Source organism: Phialemonium atrogriseum (genome assembly GCF_030411735.1).
Source record: "Phialemonium atrogriseum strain 8032-3 unplaced genomic scaffold QBC33scaffold_44, whole genome shotgun sequence".
NCBI lineage: Eukaryota > Fungi > Ascomycota > Sordariomycetes > Cephalothecales > Cephalothecaceae > Phialemonium > Phialemonium atrogriseum.
Window position 1 is genome coordinate 42,566 of NW_026848181.1, and position 25,619 is coordinate 68,184.

The 25,619-nt window shown below is 55.2% G+C and overlaps 6 protein-coding genes across 6 annotated transcripts; 2 read left to right on the forward strand and 4 right to left on the reverse strand.

Moving 5' to 3' along the window:
- Window positions 1-922: 922 nt before the first annotated feature.
- QBC33DRAFT_461792 (uncharacterized protein) lies at window positions 923-1,757 on the reverse strand (the record flags this gene model as incomplete). The annotated part of the gene is made up of 2 exons (XM_060425041.1): window positions 923-1,175; window positions 1,240-1,757. Coding segments are annotated over 2 exons (771 nt in total), but the record flags the coding sequence as incomplete, so codon positions are not given.
- Window positions 1,758-6,450: 4,693 nt separating this feature from the next.
- QBC33DRAFT_461856 (uncharacterized protein) lies at window positions 6,451-10,057 on the forward strand (the record flags this gene model as incomplete). Its single annotated transcript, XM_060425048.1, has 2 exons — window positions 6,451-6,871; window positions 6,927-10,057. The coding sequence occupies 2 exons, from the start codon at window positions 6,451-6,453 to the stop codon at window positions 10,055-10,057; spliced, it is 3,552 nt and encodes a 1,183-aa protein (XP_060278458.1).
- A 1,658-nt stretch (window positions 10,058-11,715) lies between these two features.
- On the reverse strand, window positions 11,716-14,668 carry QBC33DRAFT_287832 (uncharacterized protein). The gene is made up of 2 exons (XM_060423307.1): window positions 14,313-14,668; window positions 11,716-14,254 (listed from the first exon to the last, which is right to left on the reverse strand). The coding sequence occupies exons 1-2, from the start codon at window positions 14,383-14,385 to the stop codon at window positions 12,102-12,104; spliced, it is 2,226 nt and encodes a 741-aa protein (XP_060278459.1). The 5' UTR covers window positions 14,386-14,668; the 3' UTR covers window positions 11,716-12,101.
- Window positions 14,669-16,996: 2,328 nt separating this feature from the next.
- Window positions 16,997-17,838, reverse strand: QBC33DRAFT_552409 (uncharacterized protein). Its single transcript, XM_060429309.1, has one exon. It carries the CDS (start codon window positions 17,597-17,599, stop codon window positions 17,234-17,236), a length of 366 nt encoding a protein of 121 aa, XP_060278460.1. The 5' UTR covers window positions 17,600-17,838; the 3' UTR covers window positions 16,997-17,233.
- Window positions 17,839-18,456: 618 nt separating this feature from the next.
- QBC33DRAFT_288009 (acid protease) lies at window positions 18,457-21,490 on the forward strand. The gene is made up of 4 exons (XM_060423309.1): window positions 18,457-18,662; window positions 18,739-18,866; window positions 18,940-19,296; window positions 19,384-21,490. Exons 1-4 carry the CDS (start codon window positions 18,556-18,558, stop codon window positions 21,399-21,401), a joined length of 2,610 nt encoding a protein of 869 aa, XP_060278461.1. The 5' UTR covers window positions 18,457-18,555; the 3' UTR covers window positions 21,402-21,490.
- A 925-nt stretch (window positions 21,491-22,415) lies between these two features.
- QBC33DRAFT_581866 (NAPDH-dependent diflavin reductase) lies at window positions 22,416-24,695 on the reverse strand (the record flags this gene model as incomplete). The annotated part of the gene is made up of 4 exons (XM_060431290.1): window positions 22,416-24,048; window positions 24,135-24,233; window positions 24,296-24,471; window positions 24,561-24,695. The coding sequence occupies 4 exons, from the start codon at window positions 24,693-24,695 to the stop codon at window positions 22,416-22,418; spliced, it is 2,043 nt and encodes a 680-aa protein (XP_060278462.1).
- Between the last annotated feature and the right edge of the window lie 924 nt (window positions 24,696-25,619).

The window sequence follows — 25,619 nt, forward strand, 5'->3', positions numbered from 1 at the left end:
GTATGACTAGTACAAGTCGTGGGGATCCCTGGTTAACAAGCGGGAGAGAAGACGGTTGAATTCAAGCGGAAATATTCCCGGGGGGGGTGGGGGGTTTAAGGGAGATGAGACGTTGCATCAAGGGTTGCTGGAACTTGGGCTGTTGGCACTAGAATCTGGAATCTGTGGTCATGATCATGCCTGAGAAGTAAATGCGAACATGTCAATCTTAGGGTTCGTCATGCTGGTCAGACCGGTCCTGATATATTATTGAGCAATGAGAGATGAGAGGGGATGATGACACTGAATTTGGGGGGGAAATATCCGCTAGATCCTGTCCATCCATCCTCATGATTTCAATGCCACTTGGATTCCCCATCGACATGGTCTGACCCGTTTCTTTCGGAGTTGACATTATTTTACCTTCCCCTCAATTCCAGTCTGCGTCAGGTATCAACCACACTCCTCTTGTCATCGGCGACTGCGCGTTGAGGGTGGCGGTCATTCCGACCACTCCGCCCTGGCGAAGAAGTGACTGAAGAGGAGAGAGGATCGCCCAACGGGAGTTGCGAATAATGCCAATGTACCGCGAGGAAGAAGAATAGCAGCGCCAATGCGCTCGAAGAATGTGAATGCGTGTGGCGTTGGTGATGCGTTGTGCTATGCAGGAAGGACTTCATGTTCATCGTAAGCTGCCCGTCGGCCATCGAGGCCAAAAGCCTCAGGCTCCGGGGCCGCTGGCGCGGGTATGCCGAGGAAGATGTCGTGATAGGTCGTTTCATGCTCAAGACAATGGTGTAAGAAATGTATCTGTGAACGACGTCGAGAATATCCGAAAGTAAAAAAATGACACCTTTTCCACTCCTCTCTCTCTCCAATGCTGGTAATCGATCGTTCGGTGCCCCCGATCGGGGCCACAGGAATCAATGGCCTAAACACGAGGTCACTTCAGGGTAAGCTCTCCGAGCTTGGCCTGGACCGCCTTCCACACTTCGGGATCGGGTTCTGGTTCGACCTTGCGTGGTTTGAGACGCTGGCACGAATCGCACCTCTTGTGCGAGCATCGAGAGCAGTCGGCTCCTACCGCAGCGCCTTGTGGGAAAGGTGCTTTGCATTCGTGACATCCGTACCGGGCGATCGTCTTCGCTCCTAACTCGTCCCCGGGATACCCATAAGGATATTTATCCTTCTTGGCTCTACGTTGAATCAGCAGCTGCCCATCATCTTGAGAGGTAGGACATGTATATGAGAGGAACTTACGGGTCTCTGGGACAGTCGGTGCAACGGGTGTGCTGGCATCCACCACACGTCTTGTTCCCGGCGGTGAAGAGCTTCTCACACTGGCAACAGGTCCTCCTCACCCGCTGTCGTGGTTTCCTGTGGATCAAATCCTGACCTCCCCGCTTGCCTGGCCGGGTCAGGACCACCTTCTTTTCCGAGAGATCCCAGTCAGGGATGATGGGCTGGTTCTCCGCTCGCTCCTTCAGGAGCGCCGCCCTCTTCCGACGGCTCTCTTCCCTTTCGGCCTCGGTCCGCTTGGGTGGGCGTCGCTGGCATTCCTTGCAACGTGGGTGCTTGCAGCTCGGGCACTCCTTGGCGAGTCCGAAGGTATGGCCGCACTTGTGACATTCTCGGTGGACTCGCATGCGAATTGGCTTCTCGACACGCAGAGCATGGCCCTCGGCCGAGTACCACTCGCTGGGCTTGATCTCCAGGCCATAGCGTTCACCCAGCTTCTTTGCGCGTTCCTCATAGATCTGCGATCTCAGGACCTTGGTTACCGCCGCGGCGGGCGGTCCATCCTTCGCTTTGCCCGGTGCAAGCAGAGGTGCGCTGTGCCGAAAGTTAGTAGTTGCCACGAAAAGTCACATAGCCAAGCACGTTGATGTCCGCGGAACAAGAGAACCAAGTAGTGCCAGGCCATGTTAGATAGGTGTGATATGTACCTGGGTGCCAGCTCTGTTCCGACAGGGGCAGCACTGGATTGCCCTGCCTTGCTCGACAGTCGCTTCGGATCCGCCCTCTTCAACACAGTCTTCACCCTCGTCAACATCTTGCTCAGCCTCTTCTCCTTCTCTTTCGGGACCGAAGGCCCGCCTTGCGCGGGAGAACTCATGTTGGCACGACCTTGTTCTTGGTTCGATATGTTCGGCTTAATGCATCATATGCCACGACGATGAATCTCTCGACTGGATATATGCGACGGAAGCACAGGAGAATCCAGTGAACAACGATGCAAAAGCAGCTTTCCCGGGAATATTGTAGGCGATTGAGTCGACGCTGTCGATTGTGTAGGACAGGAAGTTGGGTGGGAAACCTGGAAGGGCCTTGATTTCCAGTCTATTGGTGCCAATCGATGTTCGCTCCTCCGAGGGTAGAAGCGGGCTCGGGGGGGGTGGTGTCTAAAGTCGAGGACACGGCGGTGCACAGAGTTCCACGCCGTTTATTGTCCTCGGCCGATCCGAGGTTGGGGACGAGGAAGGGAAGTAAGAAGCGGAGCCGGGTAGGTTATGGGGATGGTGTGGGAAAGACGAGAGGAGCGAGAGGAGAGAAGAAAGAGGAGTTTGGCAGCTAGCAGACTGGGAAGAGGGAGGATGCAGGACGCTAGTGGTAGCATCGACAAGACTGGTATGGTGCCAGGCGGATATGAGTGTGGGACGTGGGTCGAACACCACCCACCAAGTCCCTCTCCATTCGGTCGGTCCAATACCTAATACTTCCGTAGCGCCTGCAGAATCCCCAAAAATGTCACAGGGCCCCAGGGGCCAAGAAGAGGAGCCACAAACGTCGAGCGGGAGGCGTTACGCATGGAGTCACTATGCAGTAGCTATGTAAATTATTATATATCTTCCATCTTATTTCCATTTTCTTTCTTGTTTTACATTTGTCTCTTGTTGTTTTATCGGCTCATATATGATCCATATTTTGTGTGTTTACTCCCGGCAAATATGCAGATGCTGGACGGATACCTGTACAATACTTACACCTACCTAGCTACCCAGTCCCGAGTCTTACCACGTCGCTCCTCTGGCGGCCCATTGGCATCCCAAGAGTGGCTCATTGGCTGACCAGTACCTGGTACTTGCAAAGTAGGTTCGTTTTAGACGAACCAGTCACCTCTGCGTTGGGACTCTTGTGATTTGTGACTGCGGTCGCTGACCCGGGGCCCCTGCTACCGTTACCGTCGAAATGGGAAATCGCCCGACTCCCACCCCAGCGGGGCAATGACCCGTCACCACAGAAGGGGACGTGCACAAGACATGGCTGGTAGTGTACCGCGGTTCCCCCCGAGACTTTGGATGGCGACGACTCGAAAACGCTCCATATTTGTACGGGGCCTTGTGCCCTTGCGCTGGAGATCACAAAATTCTTGCAACCCCGCAGGTCGAAACCGCCCCCTTGGGTATCAGCAAGCGAAAGGCCTGGCCATTTTGCTTAGCACGGACAGACTACCTAAACTTGGCCTCTTCTGGGAAACGAATTTGCACTGAGGCGAATGTTTTACGGCCGTACGAGGCACGGACCAACCGCTCAAACATTGTGGTACGTGGTATTTAGCATAGTGCTGTACTTCCCTCGCACTTGTGCAGCCAGCGGCAGAGTTGCCCAGAACTGACGAGCTCAGTTGCTGATAGGTAGCACCATGGACCTGATCCCACGCCACACCCCACGCCGTAATCGCGCCGTTATATAGGGATTGTTAATGGAAACTGGGCAGATGTCAAAGTCGACTGTTCGACCAGCCTAAACAAGCAAGTGAAGCACAGTGCCAGTGCGCAACTGTGGCTCTGCATGATAGCGGGGAACAGACCGAACGTGAGCGAATGGCTGGACGAAACCCTTGGAGAGACTGCTAGCGCATAGTAGCTCGCTACCGAGAGCCCAAATCTTCAGAACAATAATTGGTCCTGGGATGTTGCGTCCCGAAATACCGGATAAAACGGGGAATGCTCCACCCCAAAGCGCACTCCCGCCTCCCGCATTTCATACCGAGCGCATCCTGGAATCTGCTGATGAGCTCCAAACCTGAAATGGGTCCTGTCATTTCATGGGTTGAGTTTACCACACTTTCGTAGTCATCTCAAACATTGATACGAGGGTTAACAGCGTCTAGTCAACCAATGCAAAAATAAAAATTCCTGCTAGTAAATCGAGACCCAGGTTCATCGTCTGAAAATCTAAACCCTGGAGGGTCACCCTGCAGTGTACACTACCCACTTTTTTGTGTGTACCCATACAAGGGGGTTGTTGAACCAAACGGATTTACAACGGGGCATGCCTGGGCAAGATGCACAACAACGCACCAAACCCCGTAAAATTGGCCAATACAAACTTATGGGCATTGTTATCATGACTCGCCAAGCCAGCGGAATGTCCGCGAGGTTGAGTTTCGGACAATATGTGCTTCAAGAGAGGACTATAATGTTAAAGACATTCAATTATTCAATTCATTGGCCCTTGATTGGGTATCCGGCATTCTCAACCCCTTCAATCCTCGTCCTGTTGCCGTATTTGTTGCATACAGAAGCTGCCCCAGAAAATCAACCTGGTTATGCGGCTTGCCCAATGACGACGAGAGCCAACACCCACATGCAATCTTGAAGCCTGGCCGCCAACAAATATTCTTGCATGGGGGGCGAGCCCGTCATGTCGGAACCAATGATACTTGAGTAATCCGCAGTACGACTGTGGCTGGCTTTATGGCGGCAATTCCGCTCTCTGTGTCACCAACCATTGCAAATCTTGCTCTTCTCTGATGAGAGACATTCCAGACAGACGCCTTCTTAGAAACGCCTTGTAATACGGCCCCAACACCTAATAAGGACGGAGTAGAGCAGCCAAGCAAGGGACTTCAGCTTCGCGCACAGGTGTTTCTCGGATAGCGGAGATTAGCAACAGCCCGAAGTTATTTACAGGAAGTGGGCCAAACCCAAGATTGGTCGAAGTGTCAGGGAAGCCACATTGGCGCAATGGCGCTGTTGTACTACAACTTACGACTCGGGTCCCCATCTCGGCTCGATTGACGTTATACTGTTGTACTGCGTAGTATCGTGCGGGCGATCTCCCTTCTTTGGGTCGAGCATGATGAAACCTCGAACCAATCTGCGGGAAGAGACGAGTTGAGAATCAGGCCATGGTAAATCATGGTACATCCCAAAAAGCGAAAGACACCCTCGCAAGTCGCAACACGTAACTCCACATGGCATGGGTACACCCCACTTCTGTGCCCATGCTACAACGTACATATCACCAAAACGAAGCTTTGGCCTTGATAAGTTTTGATGCAGACTGCACCAATTGAAGCCGGGCTGGGACCTCAACCCACTTCCCCGCCCCCTGCCTGCTTGGAGTGGGCCCGCCCCAGAGAGGAAATCCGCAATGGCGAGCGGCAAGGGTTTTCTTGGCCAAAGCCCAACGCCAGCAAATAGCGAGCCACTGGATCGTATGGGTAAAGAGTCTCCTTGCAACTTGCTGCTGCGACGTTGCAGGGCATGATCCGACTGGTACAGAATAATTAATACTGGCTACTTGTGCACAGGACGAGCGGCGACCAGTGTTCAAGATCGCCGTCCAAACTGTGACCGCGATGTTCGTTGCCGGATCGCTGCAACTTCCGGTTGCGACATGGGTTGTCTACGGGCCTTCCCGTACCGAAGCCTTGCCGTCTCCCGCCCCCCGTCAGTCTCCTTCAACTCCACTAGGCAAGGCAATATCCCCGTGTTGAGTAATCATCTGTAATCTGCCCTGTGCTCGTACCCTCGAATCATGGCATGTCGTGATGGGGGCCAAGAGCCTGGAACGAAGTTGTCAGTGACTCGTCACAATTGGCCGCTTGGTGCGTTGTCAAAGGAGGGGGACGCCCGCCGTCTGATCTCCCAGGGGGAACATCCTCGATCCAAGAAGGCTGCCTCCTGTGTGGTCACTGTGGCCACTGTGGCTCAAGGCTAAATGGTTTCTGCTATCTCCCCACTAATTTTTGACAACGCCGTTGCTAAAGATCAGCACAACTAGAATTGCGAAGAACTTGTCTGGAAGGCTTTTTTGTACACGGGGGCTTGAGAAAAAGCACGGGCACCACCTCAGACAGGTAGGTACATAGGTACCTAAGGACAACCTCGGTACCTTACCTCTTTTGGCCATCATGGCTCGTGATGTGGCACGTGCTGGAGGTGGTCTCTCTGATGCCGGGGAATCATCGGAAGAAGAGGTACCTATTCAAGGTACCTTCCATCTGGCAGCAAAATTGGCGAAAATTTCGAGGAGACGCGAAACCTCAACGAATAACACGTCACGGACAACGTACCTCATTGACTTTCATGTTCCTACACCTTACGACCTCATCCTATCTCAGCAGTAATACCTGCTTTACCTATACACTACGTTGAACCCCTCTGGCATTGGCGACCCAACTGTGCTTGTAGATTTTGCACAGTCAGAACCAGCTTCTCTCAGGTTCCCGCACCTTACTTTATGCAGCAAGAGTTGACCGAGACTTTGGATCAAGCTTCTCAGACGAACACCTCTCGGTTCTTCTCCCGCTCCTCCTCCCAATATGGCTTGCATCGCCCCCAACCAGGTGGCCTCGATGACCTCGACGACCTTGATGACCTGCCCGGTGCCAGCTCGCGAGGCCCATCTCCACGCTCTCTCCTGGTGGGCGAGAGCTCCTCCAGCGCACTCAACCCGGACCAGCTTGACGAACAACTACGCCGATTGAGTCAGGAAAGTAACAGCTCGGATGGGCAGGCTAGGCTTACCGTCGCTGGACAGCGTATCTCCGATTATGAAAGAGCCCTGAGCCCCTCGATTCCTCGACAGGCTCTAGGCTTCAAGATTATAAGACGGCAGGAATCTCCGTCTGGCGGGGTTCAGCTTACAGATTTCCCCAATGGTTAGTTAGGCATAGATCCTCTCCGTGTATTCCTCTACTAATGCCACGACCACAGAAATTCTGACCCACATCTTGTCACATCTGCATCCTGATTCCCACGGAGCTGTCGCCCTGGTCTCGAAGAAGTTCTACGCGCTAGTCACAACGCCTCACGCATGGCGTATGGCATTTTTGCGCTATTTCCCCGGGCAGAGTGCAGTAATCAGCTCGTCCAAGAAGGTTGGGCGAGAACCGTCCAGCCAGGGGGATCCCGATTTCGTGCGCTCCGAGTTCAGGTACTTCACTCGACTTACATCACTTGCATCGTGGCGTAGCGAATATCTCCTCCGCACGCGCCTGTTGCGGAGTGTTGCTCGGGGGAAGCCTGGTACAAGTTCGGGAAGCATTGGCTCTTCGTCTAAAGCAACCCAGTCCGGCAAGAGGGCCAGTGCAGTATTGACGTATAATTCAAAGCTCCCTTGGACGGTCTCAAACATTCACGCCGTATTCTCCGACGGGAAGAAACCGCCAAAGGTTGTCAGCGGTACCGCCGATCTCGGTGTGGGCACCGTAAGCGACCCGACAACCGGAAGGGTTGAGAAATGGGGTCTTGATGACCCTTTCTCTTTCGCGCAACTCGATGAGATGTTCCCACACTTGGAATCTTACGGCCTAGGGGACGGACCGGCGGCGATGCCCAATGTCATTGATGTCAGTCAGCCGTACGGAATTCTAGGTGGGGAAGGCTTCCCAGGAGGCCGGGTCCATTATCGTGCCGTGAACGAGCTGCGGGGCCGCTATCTCGGTCGGGACAGCGCCATAATCGACATGATCCCGGAGATCCCAAAAATCCCTGAGCTGTCAGAAGCCATCTGTTCAGTTTGGATAGCCAAATCATCCGCAGTTCCCTCGGTGACCCAGTCAATGGCTGGCATCATGACGGGATCGTCTCTCGGGATCGTCACAACGTACGCTATCGGGTCTGACTCGGCCGGCCCTCGTTACTCGAATGGCGATATCACAGCTCGCTGGGCGCTGAGCCCAGGTGTGCCTATCGTTGCGATCAAGGTCGACGATAATTATAGCGCGAAAAGAAGGGCACTTCGGCGAGTTTGGGCTGTCGCCCTGAACGCACTGGGAGAGGTCTTTTACCTTCGAGACCCCCCAACGCCACCGGCCAGTAGAGCGAAGGATGACGACATGACTCGAATTGCTTGGATGTCGGGTCGGTCTGTCTCTTGGGAGCTTATCGAGCCTACTCGCCGTAAAGCACGACCGGATGATTTCGACAAGAATGCCATTCGCGGCGCCTATTCGCCAAGATCCCCGTCCAATGCGATGAACTTGAGCAAGGAGCAGATCATCGCGGAAGCTCGAGAGATTGAGAAATTCCTGCGACACAAGCCTGCTCATTTCAGGAAAGTGTGTGACGGATGGGACATGCGAAGGAAACTAGAAGTGGACTTCGCTGGGGGTGACGAAGATGGTGCCGGGGAGAATATCCTCGTCATGACCTGTGGCCACGAAAAGGGCGAGCCGATTGGCATCCGCCGATACTGCAGGCATATTGTCGAAGCAGGTACTGAGGCTCTCGAGGCTCCCGAGGTTCCGGAGAGCCCCGAGACTCATATACCTATTCCGCATCCTGGCCCACAGGGATCGTCGATATTTGGCGGTCCTCAATGTCCCGAAGTTGCGAGTTTTCCTGCAAAGCGCGGGTTCAAGCGTTCGCGGGCTCCCCGTCCGCCTATCGTCTATGGCATCCCCGATACAACATCAACCGTTGACGTAGTGCAAGATTGGCGTATCACGACTTTTGTCATGAAGCACGACGCCAATGCGGAGATCACAGCGAGTGGCCTAGATCTGACCACCTTTGCCCTGATGGCCCCCTTTGAAGATCCCCTACAGATGAGTCCGCCAGGAATGACCCAAAACGGTGCAGGTACTCCCACCACGGCAAACTCGAGTGGGGAAATTCCTGGAAGGCGCTCGCGACTGTTTGCGGTTGGCACCAGTTGTGGGCTCGTCTCCGTTTGGAATCTCCGAATCAGCGAGAAATTGCACGACGTACAGCCGTTGAGGACCATTCAGACCGAATCCCCTCAAATATCCTGCCTCGCCTTGTCAGCCTTATACGTGGTCCACGGCGGTAGTGATGGCATGGTCCAGATCTGGGATCCGCTGGCGTCCACCATGGAGCCCATAAGAACTCTCAGTTCCCGGTCTTCCGGTCGCGTACCTCGCCATATCATCAACGCAAACCCGGCTTTGAGGCACGCCAATTGCTCCGCCGTGGGCGCCATCTTCCTGGACCCTAGTCCAACCGTGTTGAGGGGTGTTCTCTCGTTCGGAACCTTCCTGCGCTACTGGACTTACAGCTCCACGAATCCGCACCCGGGTCACAAACGGCGGCTCCGACATTCCGACATTCATGGCCGACTCGCCACACGTCGTCACGGTGGTGCCGTCTCGAACTACATCGCCGCCGAGGCAGCAGAACTGCGCCGCGAGCAGGAACATCGGATCCGAGAACAAGCCCGGCTTCGGAGCCGGTTTGGAGTCGGTCTTAACGACTTGACTGAAGAGGAGGCGATAAGATATGCCGAGATGGTCTCGCAAGAATCATTTATGCTTGACGAGCACCGTCGCCTTAGCGCCAGTGACACAGGCTCGGCAGCGGACATGGGTGAGACCGCCTCGTCTACAGGCAGTAGTATGTCGACTGATACCGTCACTTCCGAACCAAGCGTTTCAGGCCTCAGTCCGCCAACGCCAAGTCTCCCAGTTCTCCAGGAGGAGACAGACGACGATTACGAGGCTCAAATTCAGAGAGCCATTCGTCTGTCCCTCATGGAGGGCGTGAATGACATGGGACAATCCCCTCGCGGGAATAGCCCGGCCGAGTTTGATATCCAAATCAAGGTCAAGGATAAGAAGAAGGGCAAGAGATCCTCGTCGGCCTCGCCGTCTGAGAGTCAGGCTCATACTCCCATGGTCCAATTCGGCGAGCCAAGCGGATACCTGGGAGCAGCGTCCTCCAGCCCTGGGTTTGACCCGGACGAAGACCTCGAGCTCGCTATACGCTTGAGTTTGGAAGAGGAAGAGACTAGGCAGGCCAGGGCAAATGAGCGAGCTGCTAAGGGTGAGGAATTCCCGCCGTTGATGAGGGTAGGGAAAGGCAAGGGGAAGGCGAGAGAGGAATGAGGAACGCAGTTCAGATGGGCGAGCAGTGGATTTGGCACTCTTTTTGATTTCGATACTATCTATGGCTTCTCTGCGGTTCGATTCTGCGGCCCGGTTTATGGGTTTAATTTGTTTGCTGTGCTGCAGGACTTGTTTGCCTGACAGACATTCATTATTATTGCTTGAATCTGGGTAGAGATAATACTAAACCTACCTACCCTGACCTTCCGTACCGTCTCTTAACACTGCCCTTGGGCCTTGGATTAGCCGATCTGCTCCTAGCTGGCTCCGGGAAACGTTTGGTCTTGGGAACTGTGGGCCCCAACCCTCTTTCTATAAGGCGGAGCATGTATGCACTGTACCTATGTTCCTGTCCCCTCACGACCTGGAACTGTCACTCGAAAAGATGCAATGATCAAAGGCACAGTACATTCCTGGTTAGCTGGCGTTGAGAACTGACCCCATTCAGATATCGGGGGAGGAGACCCCGGGAAGAGAGATTCTTGATTAGATCACATGCCACCTCTCCTGTCTTACCGTGGAATGGCTCATGTCTCAGTCCGTAGTCTCAGGTCGGGATGTTGCGGGGCGAGGCCGTCATTTGCGAAAATGGCTGGCTGTCCTACCTATTCACCCATGCCTTGGGGAATGGAAGGACCCTTTCTCATCAATCTTACTACCAGATGCGAGCCGTGCAACTACCTGCTGCTAACAACTTAAGTTGCCAGACCAATGCACGTCCTTGATTCTCGACACGCCCGTTCCAGTAAACCGCAATAGCGGAGAAAACCGGCCATGCAGACCGCCTAAATGAAAAGAAAAAGAAAAACCAGGTCGCGAGACGAACGCGGCCTGTGAAATCCCTGTCTCTTGCCACCATAATCTCTCTCACCACCAGCTACATACGGCCATACACTGACGGCACCGTCCGTGTACGTGTGTCCAGGAAAATCTTTCCTATCGATGGGGCCATGCTAATTTGCCAGAAACGCCACCAGCAGGATAAGATCGGTCTCCTCCTTGCATCATCAGCCAGGCTTGGCGAGCGGGGGGCACCCAAACGAAAAAGAAAAAGGAAAGCAAAGCGAAAACGAAAAGAAATTGGCCGGCACTCAATGCCGTGATGTGTGGGGGCGCTGATTCTTTGTGGCGCCCAGGGTCCCCAGACTCCAGAGGGAGGGAGGAAGGGAGCAGGGCTGAAAAAATAAATCCAAGCGTACCTTAGGTAAGGTAGTGGACGCCACGAGGAAACGGTACGGTAGGCTGGACAGCCCCTTGGACAGCTCCGAAACATAGGGTGGTCATGGCGGGGCTTGTTTGCCTTTTGGATCTAGCTGTTGAGATTGGGAAGAGATGTTTGAGACATGGAACCAGAACTCTTCCTCCCCCTAATCTTATTCACCGGTAAGACATTATTGCTCGGTGAGCCGTTTTTCTCTTGGCCCACGAGACATTCCGCTCCCGAATTTCTCAGCTACCCAGTGAAGAGTGGGCCGACGCGAGACAATTGCTCTTGTCTCTGGATACTGAATAGTTTCCATAGCGAGTTAGCTACTGCATATTGACGTATGTCTGGTTTCTGTTGGTGGATCCCAAGTCACGACGCTCGTCGACAGAGGTAAGACTATGTGGTAATGAGGCATATCAAGTGCCTCGTTTTGTATTTTGGCCTAGCTATCTATCATATCCGGCCTTGACTATTATACAGGATTTTGGATCCACATGCCACTATATACTCGCCAGCCTGGCATGCAAAGGGAAAAAAAGAAAAAAAAAAAGTGTCCCACAAACCCTTCTATCATGACAGCAGAGCATCCATGGCGCCTTCGGCCTTAGACCTCGGGGTATCGTAACACATGACGGTCCCGCTGACCGAGGGGGAAAAAAGTAGAGGAAGGAAACCGCGGCTCAGGCCCGGGTTTTCTTGACGCTCTCCAGCTATTTCCAAACGGAGAGGGCGGCGGAAAAGTTTATAGACATGAAACGTTAAAAAGCCTTGGCTGAGTGAGCCCTTAGCTGGCCACCTGTCAGTCGTAAAGTAGGCACAAAACAATAAAAATCAAGCTCAAATGCCGGAACCCATGACGCCGATCGCTATGCATGACAAAAGGGACATCCAGGTCCAATCGGGCCGCAGCGACGACCCGGAATCCTTGGACGCGGTCGGCTTAGGCGTGGTCAACACGCCGGTTGCCCCCGGCGTGATGGTTATCGTCGGACCGAAGGGGTAGGATAAGCTGTAGGTCGAGACGGACACGCCACTGGGGCCGATGGTGATGGTCTCGCCGCCGACGACCGTCGTCTTGGTGTCCGCGCCAGGCCCCACGGTGTAGGTGACGCTGTTGATGACGATGACCGATGCGCCGACCTGCGTGATAGTGGCACCGCCGACGATCTCGTACTGGGTGTCAGTCATCCCCGCTGCCGGGCCGCCGAGCGTCGTGCCGTGTACGATGACTCCCGACGGCCCAATCGTGATGGTGTCATCGCCGATGACAGTCACGCTCGACGAGCCTGGGCCGAACGTTATGGTGGTGTCGTGGATGACAATGACGGACTGTCCGACCGCTGTGATGAGATCCCCCCCTGCGACAACAACCTCGGTCGACGAAGGACGAACAGAGACCGGAATTGTCTGAGTCCCCACAGCCACGCCATTCGGCCCAACGCTAATGGTCTGCCCCCTTACTATCGCCGTGGTAGGCGTAGGGCCCATCGTAAATGATGTCCCGTCAATGACCGCAACAGACGAGCTCACAACCACGGGCAGGCCGCCCATGTTGGTGCTGGTAGGGGTGGGCACAAAGACGCCTCCAGTCACCGTGGGCCGGTCAACGATGGCGCCACCGCCGATAACCTGGCTGGGATTGATGATGAAGGTTTGCCCGTCAACAACGACAGTCTGAGTCCTCGATGACGGGTTATCCGTGAAAGTGTGACTGTTGATGACCACTCCGGTCGGCTGCACAGCGATTGTGATGGGATTGGCAGCTGTCGTCTTCCCTGGATCGTGGATCGCCTGCGAATTTGGTTGTGTGATCATCTCGGGGGTGGTAATGGGCGCCCCCGGGTCGACGGCTGCCGAGTGGTCAATCTGTGCCCGGGTGCCCGGTCGGCTAATGCCGTAGTCGGGCGTATGGATGGTGGTGTAAACCACAGCAGGGTTCTTGTCCGTGGTGATGAAGATAACGGTGGGCTGCAGGGACCCGACGCCGTATTCGAGAGTCGCGGTGGCTGTCGTGTAAACCATACTAGTCGTGGTGTCGCAGGTGACGTATTTGGTGCCAGTGCCGGTCGAGCTGCAGTACGAAAAGGTGAGGCGTAATGGGGATTTCGGCTGCACGCACGGGGTAGGTGTCGCGATTTCAGGGAATGGCGGAGTGTAGTCGTCTGGGTTCCCGTACCAGGTGATTGTTTCGGTGTGGATGACCGAGTAAATGGTACGTTGTTTTCCCACCTCGGCCGGCCCACAGACAGGTAGTGTAGACCCATTCTCATCCGTCGTCATGACCTGAGTAGTGCTCGTCGTCCATGTTGGGGTTATGCTAGTCGTAAAGTTCCAGCCTATCCCCGTAGCGTTCGCGTATGGTGTCGTTATCGACGGCTGTCCATGACCCAAGTCTAGGCTTATCGAGGAGCTACGGACAGATACAGTCGTCTCCTTGGAAGTCGGCCTCTTCGGCGGGGACTTGGATGTAGATGCCACCAGTGTGGTGGGACTATGCACGGCGTCTGGGACATTCCCAGGAGCTGTTGCTATTACTGGGGGTCCGTTGCGTGCTGGGGGTCGGATCGTGTCCCCTGGGGGCGGATCGATGAGTGAGCTCGAGGTTGGTATAACGGAGCCCCTTGTGGGATCCGGGGATCGTGTTGGCGCGTTGGTGTCGGTTGTCAATGTGCCGCCCGCCCCGAACCCACCAGGATAGGGGTACTCGGACGAGGTTGAACTCTCTGGGCCGTCTAACGCAGCACCGGCCGTGGCATGGAAGCCTATCTCGGTCGAGGTAACCGGACTGTTCGCTTGGTTGCCCAGGTCGATGGACGCTGTGACGGGCGAAGCTCCCCCTGCCCCCTTCCCCGGAGAGCCTCTGGAAGGTGGTTTGGGGGAACTTGTTAGTGTCGGTAAGCTCGTGACAGTGTCGGTGGCGGGCTTGAGAACGTCGTAGATGGTATCATTCCTCGGCGACAGTTGCGGAAATACTGGCCCAAAAGATTGCGCTTCCAGCAGTTAGTTACCTAGGTAGATTCCGACCCCGAGGACAGGAACTCGACTCACCCCCTCTCGCCGTCCCGAATCCGAACACTGACAGCGCTGCAAATGAAAGCAGCGCCAGGTCTGTTGCCACCATTGTTTCCGTTCAAGTATTCCTGCCTCGGTCTTGATCCAGTTGGCTCAGCCAGTGTCCGATGGTCTAACGTCGAGGCAGCAGCCTTCTCGAAGCATTTCTCGTCAACGACGATGGACAGACGCTAGCACGACGAGAACGAGGTAACAAGTGTATGGCATCTCTTTGGTATGGCGGAGACGGGACCGAAGCAGGTTGAATTGCGAAGGATCCAGGTGTAGAGGGGTTAATATGGACATGGCGGGTTCTCATTAAGATGGGTAATTAAAGCAAGCTCCGTTTTTTTTTCTAGCAACAAACAAGCGAGTGAAACGGTCATTAAAGATCTCGTTTCGTCGACCGCACCCACAACCCTAACCCTCAATCAGATGGGGTTACGGTTAACTTACGGATGCTACCCAAGCAGGAGCAAGGCAAGGGTAGGGGGCAGGGGGTTCACGGACTCAGGTTAGTCGGTGGCTTGGCATTTGCCGCTGCCAGGAGTCAATTTGCGCAGTTGTCTATTTGACCGATTGAGCCGGGATAGAAACGGAGGACAGAGCCTACGTAGTACCACCTAAGGAGTTACGCTAGCCATGGTTTGGCCCTGAATCTTCAACGCCCTCCCTCCAAAGCCAAAAGCGCAACAAGGTGGCCCGGGACTGGAAGGGGAAAGGCTGGGGCGCGCTAGCGTAATTATTCCAATGGCTTCTTATATGGGACGACTTCATATGAGATCCGGACTGCGGGCTCACTGCCATTTCGTGCAGTAAGACAAGATCCGGGACACGGGCAGACAGAACAGGGGATCGCTGACCTTGAATAGGGGAGCTCGCCAAGCCCCTGGATCTACATCCTACACCTCGACATTTCCCCATCCCTGCCGACCGGATCGTCGCTATCTAGACACACACACCTCGTGTTGTACACTATTTCTCCCACTGCATCGGCGGCAGTTCTACTTTGGGGAAGGAGAGTGACGATCAGTGGCAGCTGGAGGATGAGTTAATGTCCACAATTCCGCAAACCAAAACACACAAAAGCAGTTTGTTTCTCCAATCTCGATTGTGGTTAACCTGCATATGTGTACTTTTTGGGAACGGAGGTAACGACTGAAAAGAGGAACTGGACGTGAATTGCCGTCGGAAGAACAACGGCCAGCGTTCCCATAAGGACGGTCACTGGGTAGGGTACGGTGCATGTCCGGGGTCAACCAAATGATTTGCATGCGACGGCGACGAGCGAGCCACAGGGGCGGGAAGGCAAGAGAGTGTGCCGTGCTTGTCTCCACTGAAAACACACGCTTTGCAACTGATGTCAGCAGTGCAGTGCAGGGATTATGCCACCCCTACTCCGCGCCCCTCCTGTCGGGCCCACAGGAAGCCAGGGAGTCAAGCCGCGTTGACAGGATTTCGATCTTCTGGCGGTCAAGCCACGCAGGGAGCTTTTGATATCAGAATATCGCGAAGGAGTGGCAGTTCCTTCGTGTACTAAGGTAAAGGTACGTATACACTAGGTACCTAGGCACCTGCCCCCTAAGCAGGTGAGTAGGTAACTTCCAAGTCGAGAATGGGTTCGGCATGCATGCTGACCTCCTTGTGCCCGAAGGCGAACCGAAGCTGAAGGGCGTGTGCCTGTCTGTACCCTACGAAGTACAAAGTATGCGTAGTACAAGGTCTGTCTCAAGGTTCAAGTGCAACCCATGGGATGGGCGATCCTGCTTGTGTATAGGTACATTGCACACGGTACACCGGTGCGTAGAAACACCCAAATTCCACTAGCGAAGGTTAGGACGGGGGGGGGGTAAGGGAACGGCTTCCGGCAATTCTCAGAGTACCGAGGTGTCGAACTGGTTGGCTCGAGTGCCACCTCCAAGATTTCGTCGTCCCTAGTATACCACATCTCGATTGCTGGGTCCGGATGGCGTTCAGGCCCAGCCCTCTCATCGCATGGGTCTCCATGTCGTTGCAACATGAGCGAACTATCCCAAAAGACTTATTTCGCATGCAACTTCTGGCGAGGACTTCACTGATGTCTCCTTTTTGTCGTTTCTTCTTTGGAAAGTTTTTTCTTCTTTTTTCTTCCGTTTTTCAGAACGAGAGCTGACATCCCCTGGTTTTTGTCATGTGCAAGCCTTCGCCCAGAGACTAGGCTTGATGTGTTCCGTTTCGGCGTGCATCTGTGGAGAAGCGATGGCTGATCAGTCCTAAACCACCTACCAGGCTGGGGTACACCGTAATCTCAGCTTCGTACCTCCCGGGATAGGTACAGTAGTACTTTTGGTTCTAGACGGATGTTCCTCGGACCTCGTGCAGGGCCCAATCAGGTTGCAATGCAAGCGAAAGCGTCGGTAAGTCGACCATGACGAGGTGGATCGATCATGATGCATCGCAGCAGGCCACATGGGGTTGGGAGTCCCTGACATTTGTCGCGCACACTAGGTGGCTTCCTTCGGGTACCTGACCACCAAGATCCGAGTTTACATGCTCGGTAAGTACAAGATCAAAGGTACATACTCACACATACCACTATAAGACCCGGCCGTTGATTCAACTCTGCCCCCCCGAATCGCATCAATCAGGGATTTAGACAACAAACCTTAAAAAAGGAACATTTGCCCCAAGGCACCAATTCGTCGGAACAACGGCGTGTGCCAGAAAAAGCAGAACAATTTGCGAGACCTCGTCATGTGGTGGCAAGGATAGTGTTCACGCGGTTCAAACGGGTGCGGAGCAAATTGAAGGTGTCGGCAAAATGACCGTCGTTGATTTATCCAGATTGGTGAAATATATTACCTGTGCCGTGTCTGGTGCATTCCCCCATCCTCCAGAGCCCAGAGTCCAAAGCCCAGAGCCCAGACGGTCCACCATCGTCAGCTTGTGTGCGGCCAGCCCGTGGGAGCAGCAGAGCATGATTGGTCGTGGAATCTGGTCGGCATGGGCAATCTATTCCACCAGCACCCAACAAGCGAGGAATGTCGAATGCCAGTGTCTGCCCCTTCGTTTTCTCCTTCCGAAGTGCCCGCGGGAATTAAGAGCAAGCAGATGCAGATGCCAGATGGGGACGCACAATGACAGGCTTCAGGTGCTGAGAACCACATAGCAGGGGAATGACGAAAACGGCAAGGATGGGCTGGCGCATGAAATGAATGAATGACCTCCTCCGCGCGACACCGGCAAACTGCAACTGAGGGTGCAACAGCAACTGCAACTGCAACTGCAACTTGCGATCGCAGCATGGCAGCACAGAGTACCGTAGCTAGAGGTATGTATGTAGTGTTGAGGCTCGCCCCTCCCCTCCCCCGGATCTGGCCCCGAGCTCGACGGTGACGATGACGATGAATGGAGAGAGATCGTGCGGATTAATCCGTAGATTCTGGGTAATTGAGTTGCCCAGCCCTTCTAATAAGTTCTAACCACCTCCTGTCTTAAGACATCGAGGCCCCTTTCGGTGACGCAGCAGTGCAATATCAGCCAGATACCACACTACTTACCTAACTTCCATCTACAGTAAGGTACAATACCTAAATTGCAGGTCGTCGGGGCCGACATTGGCCGCGCGCACTTTGTACCCATTCGTAGATAGGACTCACTCACTATGCCTCTCATCCCACCTCCCTTATCTCGCCTATTTTCCCTTGAGCCAGCACCCCCAGTTGGGTCCCCCTGCCCTTCCGTCCTTCCTCCGTTGGGGCGGGCGGCACATCTTACCGTTACAGCACCAGTGACAACCCCATTGGATAGGCGAGACAAGGTGTGGGGATTCCTGCCCACTGATCGACCTCTTCCCCCCCCCGAAAGCCACGTCGAGAGACAAGGGAGATTTGGTAGGCTCCTGTCGCTCCCCCCATCCCAATTCGCACCAGGGAGGAACGTCAATCCGTTCCCAGCTCCCAGCTCCCCGTGCCCAGTTCCCACTTACCCACTGCCCACTTGCCCACTCCCGCCACCAACTACTCGTCTGGGACGTCCACCCTCGTACCCCAATTGGATTTGACGGTGACCTCGAATTATGAGCGACCTCGCCGTCGTGCTCGCGACAGTTTTGACTCTGCCACCGAGCGCGCAGCTCATGGGACATCTCGACGCCTTCACGGATGCAGCTCTAGACCAGGCCTCTTTCTGGTGACCTCATGCGCACCCGGCCTGTCGTGGAAAGCCACCACCAAACCGGGCCAGGGCTGGGTCTTCAAAGATGCGGTTGCCCTACCTCGCGATCGCATTCCTGGCCGACATCTCGCTCTTCGCCCCTTCGCTTGTCGCTGCTGCGGAAGCCCTCTGGATCCAACCCTCAGGCAATTAGTACGTTTGGCAACGCGCCGGCGCCCTCGCTCTTGCTCCCTCCCCTCCCTCTCATCTTGCTCACATGCCCCTGCAGCTACGGCATAGATGGAACCTGGTCGTCGTTCAAGCTCGAGATTGGAGCCCCTATGCAACATGTCGAGCTCACCGTCAGCACTGCCTTGTCTGAAATATGGGTCGTTGAGACGGGCGGATGTTCAGAAAGTGAGTAACCTCGCCGACCTACCGTGACCCTCCATGTGGCGCCTATCAGCAGGCGCGCTGACCGTTTTCTCAGCGACCTTGTGCAGGGCTGCTCGGGGAGGGGTTTTCAACATCTCTGCCTCGTCAAGCTGGCATTCAATAGGGGCGTATGGCCTGGGCTTGCCGGATCTGGGAATTGGGGGTAATGGGGACTATGGCTTGGACTCGATCGTCTTGACCAACAACCTCAAGATCCAGTCAACGAGCGTTGATTCCGCTCTTGTTGCCGCCATCAACGACACGAACTATTACCAGGGCTTCATCGGCGTGGGCGTAACACAGGGCCGGTTTGGCGGGAACGTCACCACCAACCCTTTTATTCCCCAGCTCGCTCAGACCTATGGCACGATCCCGAGTCACAGCTATGGCTACACAGCCGGTGCCCACTACCGTATGTTATTTTTTTTTTTAAAAAAAAAAAAAAACCTTGAACCTCTGCTAGCCTGTCTCGGGGACAGTTTGCTGACAGTCTCTCAAGGTGATATGCCTGCTTCGCTAACACTCGGGGGCTACGACACTCTTCGGCTGGAAGAGCACGACGTCGATTTCAACCTGGATGAGTACTCACGGATCCCTTCCGTCAACCTCCGAGCAATCATCGCCACCGTAACCTCCCAGGACAAAAAGCCGGCGAGTTGGTCGTCGACATCGAGGGTATTGTCAGGCACGAACGAGTCTGTTTCTGCCATCATCGACACCACGACGCCCTACCTATGGCTTCCGCGCTCTGTTTGTGACCGTTTTGCCGAGAGTTTCAACCTTACCTGGAGTGACACTTTTGGCGTTTATCTGTTCGACCCCAAATCGGCGCAGTTCAGTGATTTCCTAAGCGGGGCATCGTCACTGTCCTTTACCTTCTCCATTTCGAGCTATGATAACGTTGACAACTATGGCAACCCCCTCCAACTACCTGGGGTCGTCAACATTACTGTCGGCTCTGCTGCATTTGCCCAACTTCTACGCTACCCATTCAAGGACGCCATTGGTTGGGACCAGTCCAGCGTCCCTTACTTCCCACTGACGCGTGCCAATGAAAGCGGCCCCTACATCATCGGGCGCGCCTTCATGCAAGAGGCGTACATGGTCATGAACTATGAAAAGACCCAATTCTCCGTCCACCAGGCCTTGTTTCCCGACACGCCCTCTTCTAATTACTCGCTGGCCACCATCGAACGGTCATCAGACAGTCCGTATCCACCTTATGTCCCCAAGCCTGGAGGGGGTGGCCTGTCCGCCGGAAAAACTGTTGGGATCGTGCTCTCTGCCTTTGCGGCTGGGAGTGTCATCGGTGTGACGCTTTGGTTCTGTTGCCGGCGTCGGCGGAGGACAACGAAGCAGCAGCCTCGTCAGGTTGACGATGACAAAGATGGCTCCGAGTCGGTCAATTCGGATCTGCCAAAGAGTCCGGTCAAGAGGATGCTGTCCATCATCATCAGGAGGAAAAAATCCAGGAAACCTGCGGTCCATGAAGTCCACGGTACCAGCGCTGGGCCGGTCGAGGTGGCTGCGGATGCGAACCACGAGGTCTTTGAGCTGCCAGTGCCGCCGGAGCCAGCTGAGTTGGATAGTAGCACTGGCGGGGGCGATGACATGACCGAGCTTGGGATCGACAGCACACATGGGTTGAGCCCGTACGAAACCGCCCGGCTGAAACTAGAAAGACAGCTGCAGGGTCCCGTGCCAACGTATACGCCGCCGTCGACTGAAAAGTCGGGCCAGGACGTCAGCCCAGTCGCCCATTACCGACCAGCTGACGACCCGTCGCCAGCATCGTCGCCAACATGCGTCAGCAGCAATTCTTTTCCCTACCCCTTACCCTCTCCCCTGACACCGCACTCGGAGTGGGCGGGCCGTCATTTCGACCTCCCGTCACCCATGACAGTCATTCCCCCTTCCCCTTTTCCAGCAACCAGGTCCGATCCTAGCCATACATACTCTCGCCAGTCGCTCCGTTCCACTTACTCGCGTCGTTCAGCACAAACAACGCCGCCTTTCCCTCCATCATCTATCAGCCGCTCTAACTCGTCCAGTGCCTCCCCGATCTCGCCAATCGGATCGCTTGGGCCGCCTTCTCCTGCTTACCAGCGCACCCCCATCGACCCGTCGCGTATCGTATGTCTCGGGCCTCTACCGGAGAATGTCCAGCTGCCACACCATCGGCCATCGATTCCCCAGCTTATAATACAGGATCGCCGAACGGCGCCTCCAGCGGCGTCATCGGTCAGTCCTTTGCAGAGCTTCTCGCCATCAGAATCACCTCCTCGTTCGGTCCATCTCCGTCGCTCCACCGAGACCCTTGGTAGCAACTACACGGTGGAAGAGGAGAGCCGGATTAGGGACGAAATAGCAAGGCACGAGAGTCTGAGGAGCCAGTCGCACGAGGGGCATTCCCCACAAAGTCCGCACAGCATGGGGCGCATCGACGCTGGATCCGAGCTTATCCATGTCCCACAATTGGCGGAGAAACGATACAGCTGGGAAGAAGATGGCCGATGACACGACGAGCGACTCGACGAGCGACGTGACTCGCGCCCCTAACCACCTTTCCGCGATAATCCAACTTATTTATGTGTTGTAATCTACACACTAGCCTGCTTGACGCAACCATTTCTTTTCTTTTTTTGTCCCCTCTTTTTTTGGGATATTATACTTGGGTTTATCATCGTCGCTATATATGTTATATATCCCCCCACACAACAGTACATACCGGCGAAGGAGTTCATCGGCTGGGTCGCGGAACCAACCAGCTAGCATCTGCTATCTTTGGGGAGCGTCTTGGGACAGGGGTCTTTTTTTTGCGGGAAGACAGGCGTTGGAGTTTGGGCATATCCGGAGCGGCTCGCACTTGTTTGTTTTCCAAAAGCGGTTCGAGGGATATATCACACAGCTGAACGATTTGGGATCTCTATAGGATACCTTGGGAAGGCACAATCCCGAGGGAGTGGTTGCCGAAACGGGGCGAGGACAGGAACAGGCCCAATGCGGTTGGAAAGGTCACCGCAACCTTGGGAGGTTGGCAGGGAGATTTAGTCTAAGTCTTTGTCGTCCCAGATTGCGACGGGAGTGGTCCAAGACTTTTTTGTAACGGGCTTAGAACCAGAGGAGATGGGGCCAAGCATTCTTGCCTTGATGTACAAAGAATAGTAAAACTGTCTGTCAGCAGCCCGAACCAACTTGGTCGGTCTGTCTCAATCAATGCTCTATGACTTTACATCATTAACCAGTTCTGGGCATTCCCTTTAGCCTTTTCTTGCGAAGACACGATCACTCAACTGTGGTACGGATAGTAGGTAGGCCGTGGTAAGTACGCGGGAAAGGAGCAATTAACCGCTCTCTTATCCAACAACTAGCACGATTACCTGGCCAGGTAGGTATCTGTCTACATACCTGCCACTCCTGGCTTACCAACCTATCGCACCCCAATTCCACTGAAGAGTCGTGAGCGTTTATCTCCACCCCCCCTCCCCCGGGGGCAACAAATCCCGAGCCCACCCCCCTCCCCCCTCCCCCCTACCATGTCTCCTGCCAGAAAGCGACCCCGGGCCAGAACTCTTCCGCCTCAGCCCTTGTCCCGACAAGCCCGCCAAGGACCAGAGAGTCGAGCAGGGCCTCCTTGACGGACAGGGGCATGAGCCCGGCGTTGCCGCACAGGCAGACCATGGCGCCGCGGCCCACGAGCGCCGCCACCTCGGCGGCGCGCCGGCGGATCTGGTGCTGCACGTAGTTCCTGCCCCTCTCGGAGGCGAGCGCCTGGACGGCGGGGGGCGCGCTCTGGCCGGGCACGGGCACAGGCACCGGCGCCGGGTCGGGGATCGGCGGCATGGCGGCGGCGGCGGTGGCTTCGTCGTCGTCGTCATCGGGCCTGACGGGGTCGCGCGAGAAGGCCGGGACGACGCGCATGTCCGGGGTGGCCTCCCACTCGTGGCGGAAGTGGAAGTCGGCGCTCTCGTTGCGGCAGCCAAAGAAGAGGACGGTGGGGGCGGGCGGGTGGGACGGTGACGACGCCGACGAGCGGGCGTGCTGGCGCTCCTGGATGAGGCTGCGGATGGGGGCTATGCCGGTGCCGGTGGCGATGGCGATCAGGGGCCGCTCGGTCGAGGGGCCGTCGCAGGCGGGACCGGAGGGGGACGTCTTGAGGCCGACGCGGAGGGTGGCGCCGTCGGCGAGGTGCTTGAGGTAGCGGGAGCAGAGGCCCTGGCGGGGCTTGCGGATGATGGTCCGGTACTCCACCATGGCGGCCAGTATCTCGACGGTCACGCGGCCGGGGTCGCCTGAAGAGTCGGCACGGAGGCTCACGCCGCCGTTGGCGATGCTGAACTCACGGCCGCGGATCACGGGGAAGAGGTCCATGGTCCTCTCGAAGGGGATTTTGAGATGAGGGAAGTCCTGCAGGAGCTCGATGATGGTGCGCCTCGGGCGCGAGGTGTAGTCGTAGAAATCCTGGAGGTTGCCCATGGCGGTGAGCTCCTGCAGCCGTTCCTTCTCCATGTCGCTCGTCGTGAAGGCCGCGAGCTCCCTGATAAAATTGCGCTTCGGTACGGAGGTGATGTCGAAGTTGTGGGTTAGCAGGTCTCGCAGCGTGGCGCCATCCCAGGTATGGACTTTGGACGCTCCGGAGAAACGAGACCGGAGGCTGTGCGGGAGGGAGTTCGGGCCAGCAGTGCGTTTGACGTATGGGACCCGTTCTAGGGGCCGGTCGGCTAATCCGTTCCAACCCATAAGGTCGATCAACTGCTGAACATCTTCGGGATAGTTCTTCGGGTAGATGACGAGAGTGGAGCCAGGGAGGAGGTTGGGGATGGCCGTTGCGTTATCCTCCTCTCTGATATGAAAAGTCAAAAGACGGACATCCTGCCAGTGGTCAGGAGGCGTGACCCTCGAGTTGGTTACGAGATGGGCCTTAAAAGTATCAGGTATTGGGAGCAAATCATCCGGGGCAGAACCTGCGTCGACTGACGTCCTCTTGCGGGTTAATGGCGGTTGGCTGGTGACATGCTCCTCTGTATTGGATGCCAACCGCAAGATGATCCTGGGAGGAAGTTGAACTTCATCTGGTATGGGCTGGACCGAGGCAGGAAGGGGATAGTCTGCCAGCAAGGCTGCTCTCAGGTCCTGGTACCAGGGGACAAAGATGCTGTCGATGCTACCAGAACATGGCGTGTTAACCAACAATTGGACGCCGCTATAGGGAGTGGTATGGCTAGAGATTGGAACAAAAGAGCGACATACCCATCATCATGCCTCTCGTCTCCCTCTCCGCCTTTGAAAAACTCGAGAGCCCCAAGTTGGCATAGCCGCCGGTGAAGCTTTCTTGCTGCCCAGTTGAATCTTTAAGATGAAACGGTCAGTCAGATGCAAGTGGCAGGCTGAAGAGAGAAGGGAGTAGTTACTTTGGATACGAGCTGTCACCGAGAGCAAATATGGTAAATCTCATCGAGCGGAGGCAATTCGGGGGCAGTTTCCTTCGTAGCAGACTCTTCCAGAGCCCCGATGCATTCTTCGGCATATCGCCCTGACCGGTAGTTGATGTGACGAAGATCACTAGAGAGAATTGCAAAATATCTTTCTGGGACACGAGTTAACTTCTTGGCTGCGAAACGCACCCTGGCCTGCAAGGTAAACCCGCCAACTGGACTGGACAGGCCAGACACGTACCAGGTTGAACCTATTCATCTCATCGACCACCGTATCAAAATGCAACCGTTCGGCCATCTTGCCGAGTTCTCCAGCAAGCTCCTCGCTATTTCCAGTCTCCGTTCCGTACAGGATAGCCATACTCCTACCAGCCATAGGATGGAAGGAGGGAGCCGATGGCTCACTCCCAATGGCTTCAGGCATTGGGGGAGCAACTTGGCGACAGCAATTCTAAACGTCCTCCCAAACAAGAAACTGTGGGAAACTTAAACCGCCGTCTAGGTCGGCCCAGTTAGTTCTCGATTCCGGAGCCTGGCGGCCGGATATTGGGAAGCGATTCGACGAGGTAACCTGCCTTGAGTTGGTGCTGGAAGTGATACGGAACGGTTGGTCAACTGAGTTGAAGTGCCACCATCCAACACCAGACTGATTGGTCGCCTGGCAGCCTTTTATGTCTCTAATTTTGGGCTCGAATCAAGCAACCAGAGGGAGCGATGCCGATGCCAGTATTGATAAGCGTGACGGTGGAGTGTGAATCTCCTGAGTATACTCTACTCATGTGGCTGAGCTTCAACGACTACCAAAGATAAATAATTTAGGAAATTGTCAGACAATGAAGATCACGAGGACAATCAACTTGCTTTGAGGGGATTACGAGGCAGCATGGCAGGCATGCCAAAGAATTGTCGCATAGGTACGGAGTGGTCATACATAATTTGGTGAAGAGCGGAAAGTTTGCCGCTTGCTAAGCCGAGATCGGGGAGGTCCGTCGGCCGCCGACGTCGGGAGTCGGAGGTGAGTCCTCCCTTCAGGCGCCGAGATGCCGTCTTGCGTGGCTTCGTCCTGATTTCTTTATATTTCTACCTACCTACCCAAGTCGACGTCCTTAAACCCAAGTCATGTCCTAGTTGACCTCCGGTAATGGAATGAAGGGGACACCGGAATGAAGAGGTAGTTGAGATTTGAGGTAAGGTGTTGCCAACTATAGCCAGCAGTTCGCACCTGCCAGACCTGGCCCGTTGCATCTACAAGTGTGGCCTCTGTCCGCACACGCACGAGGGTGGGAAGAACTGCCATTTC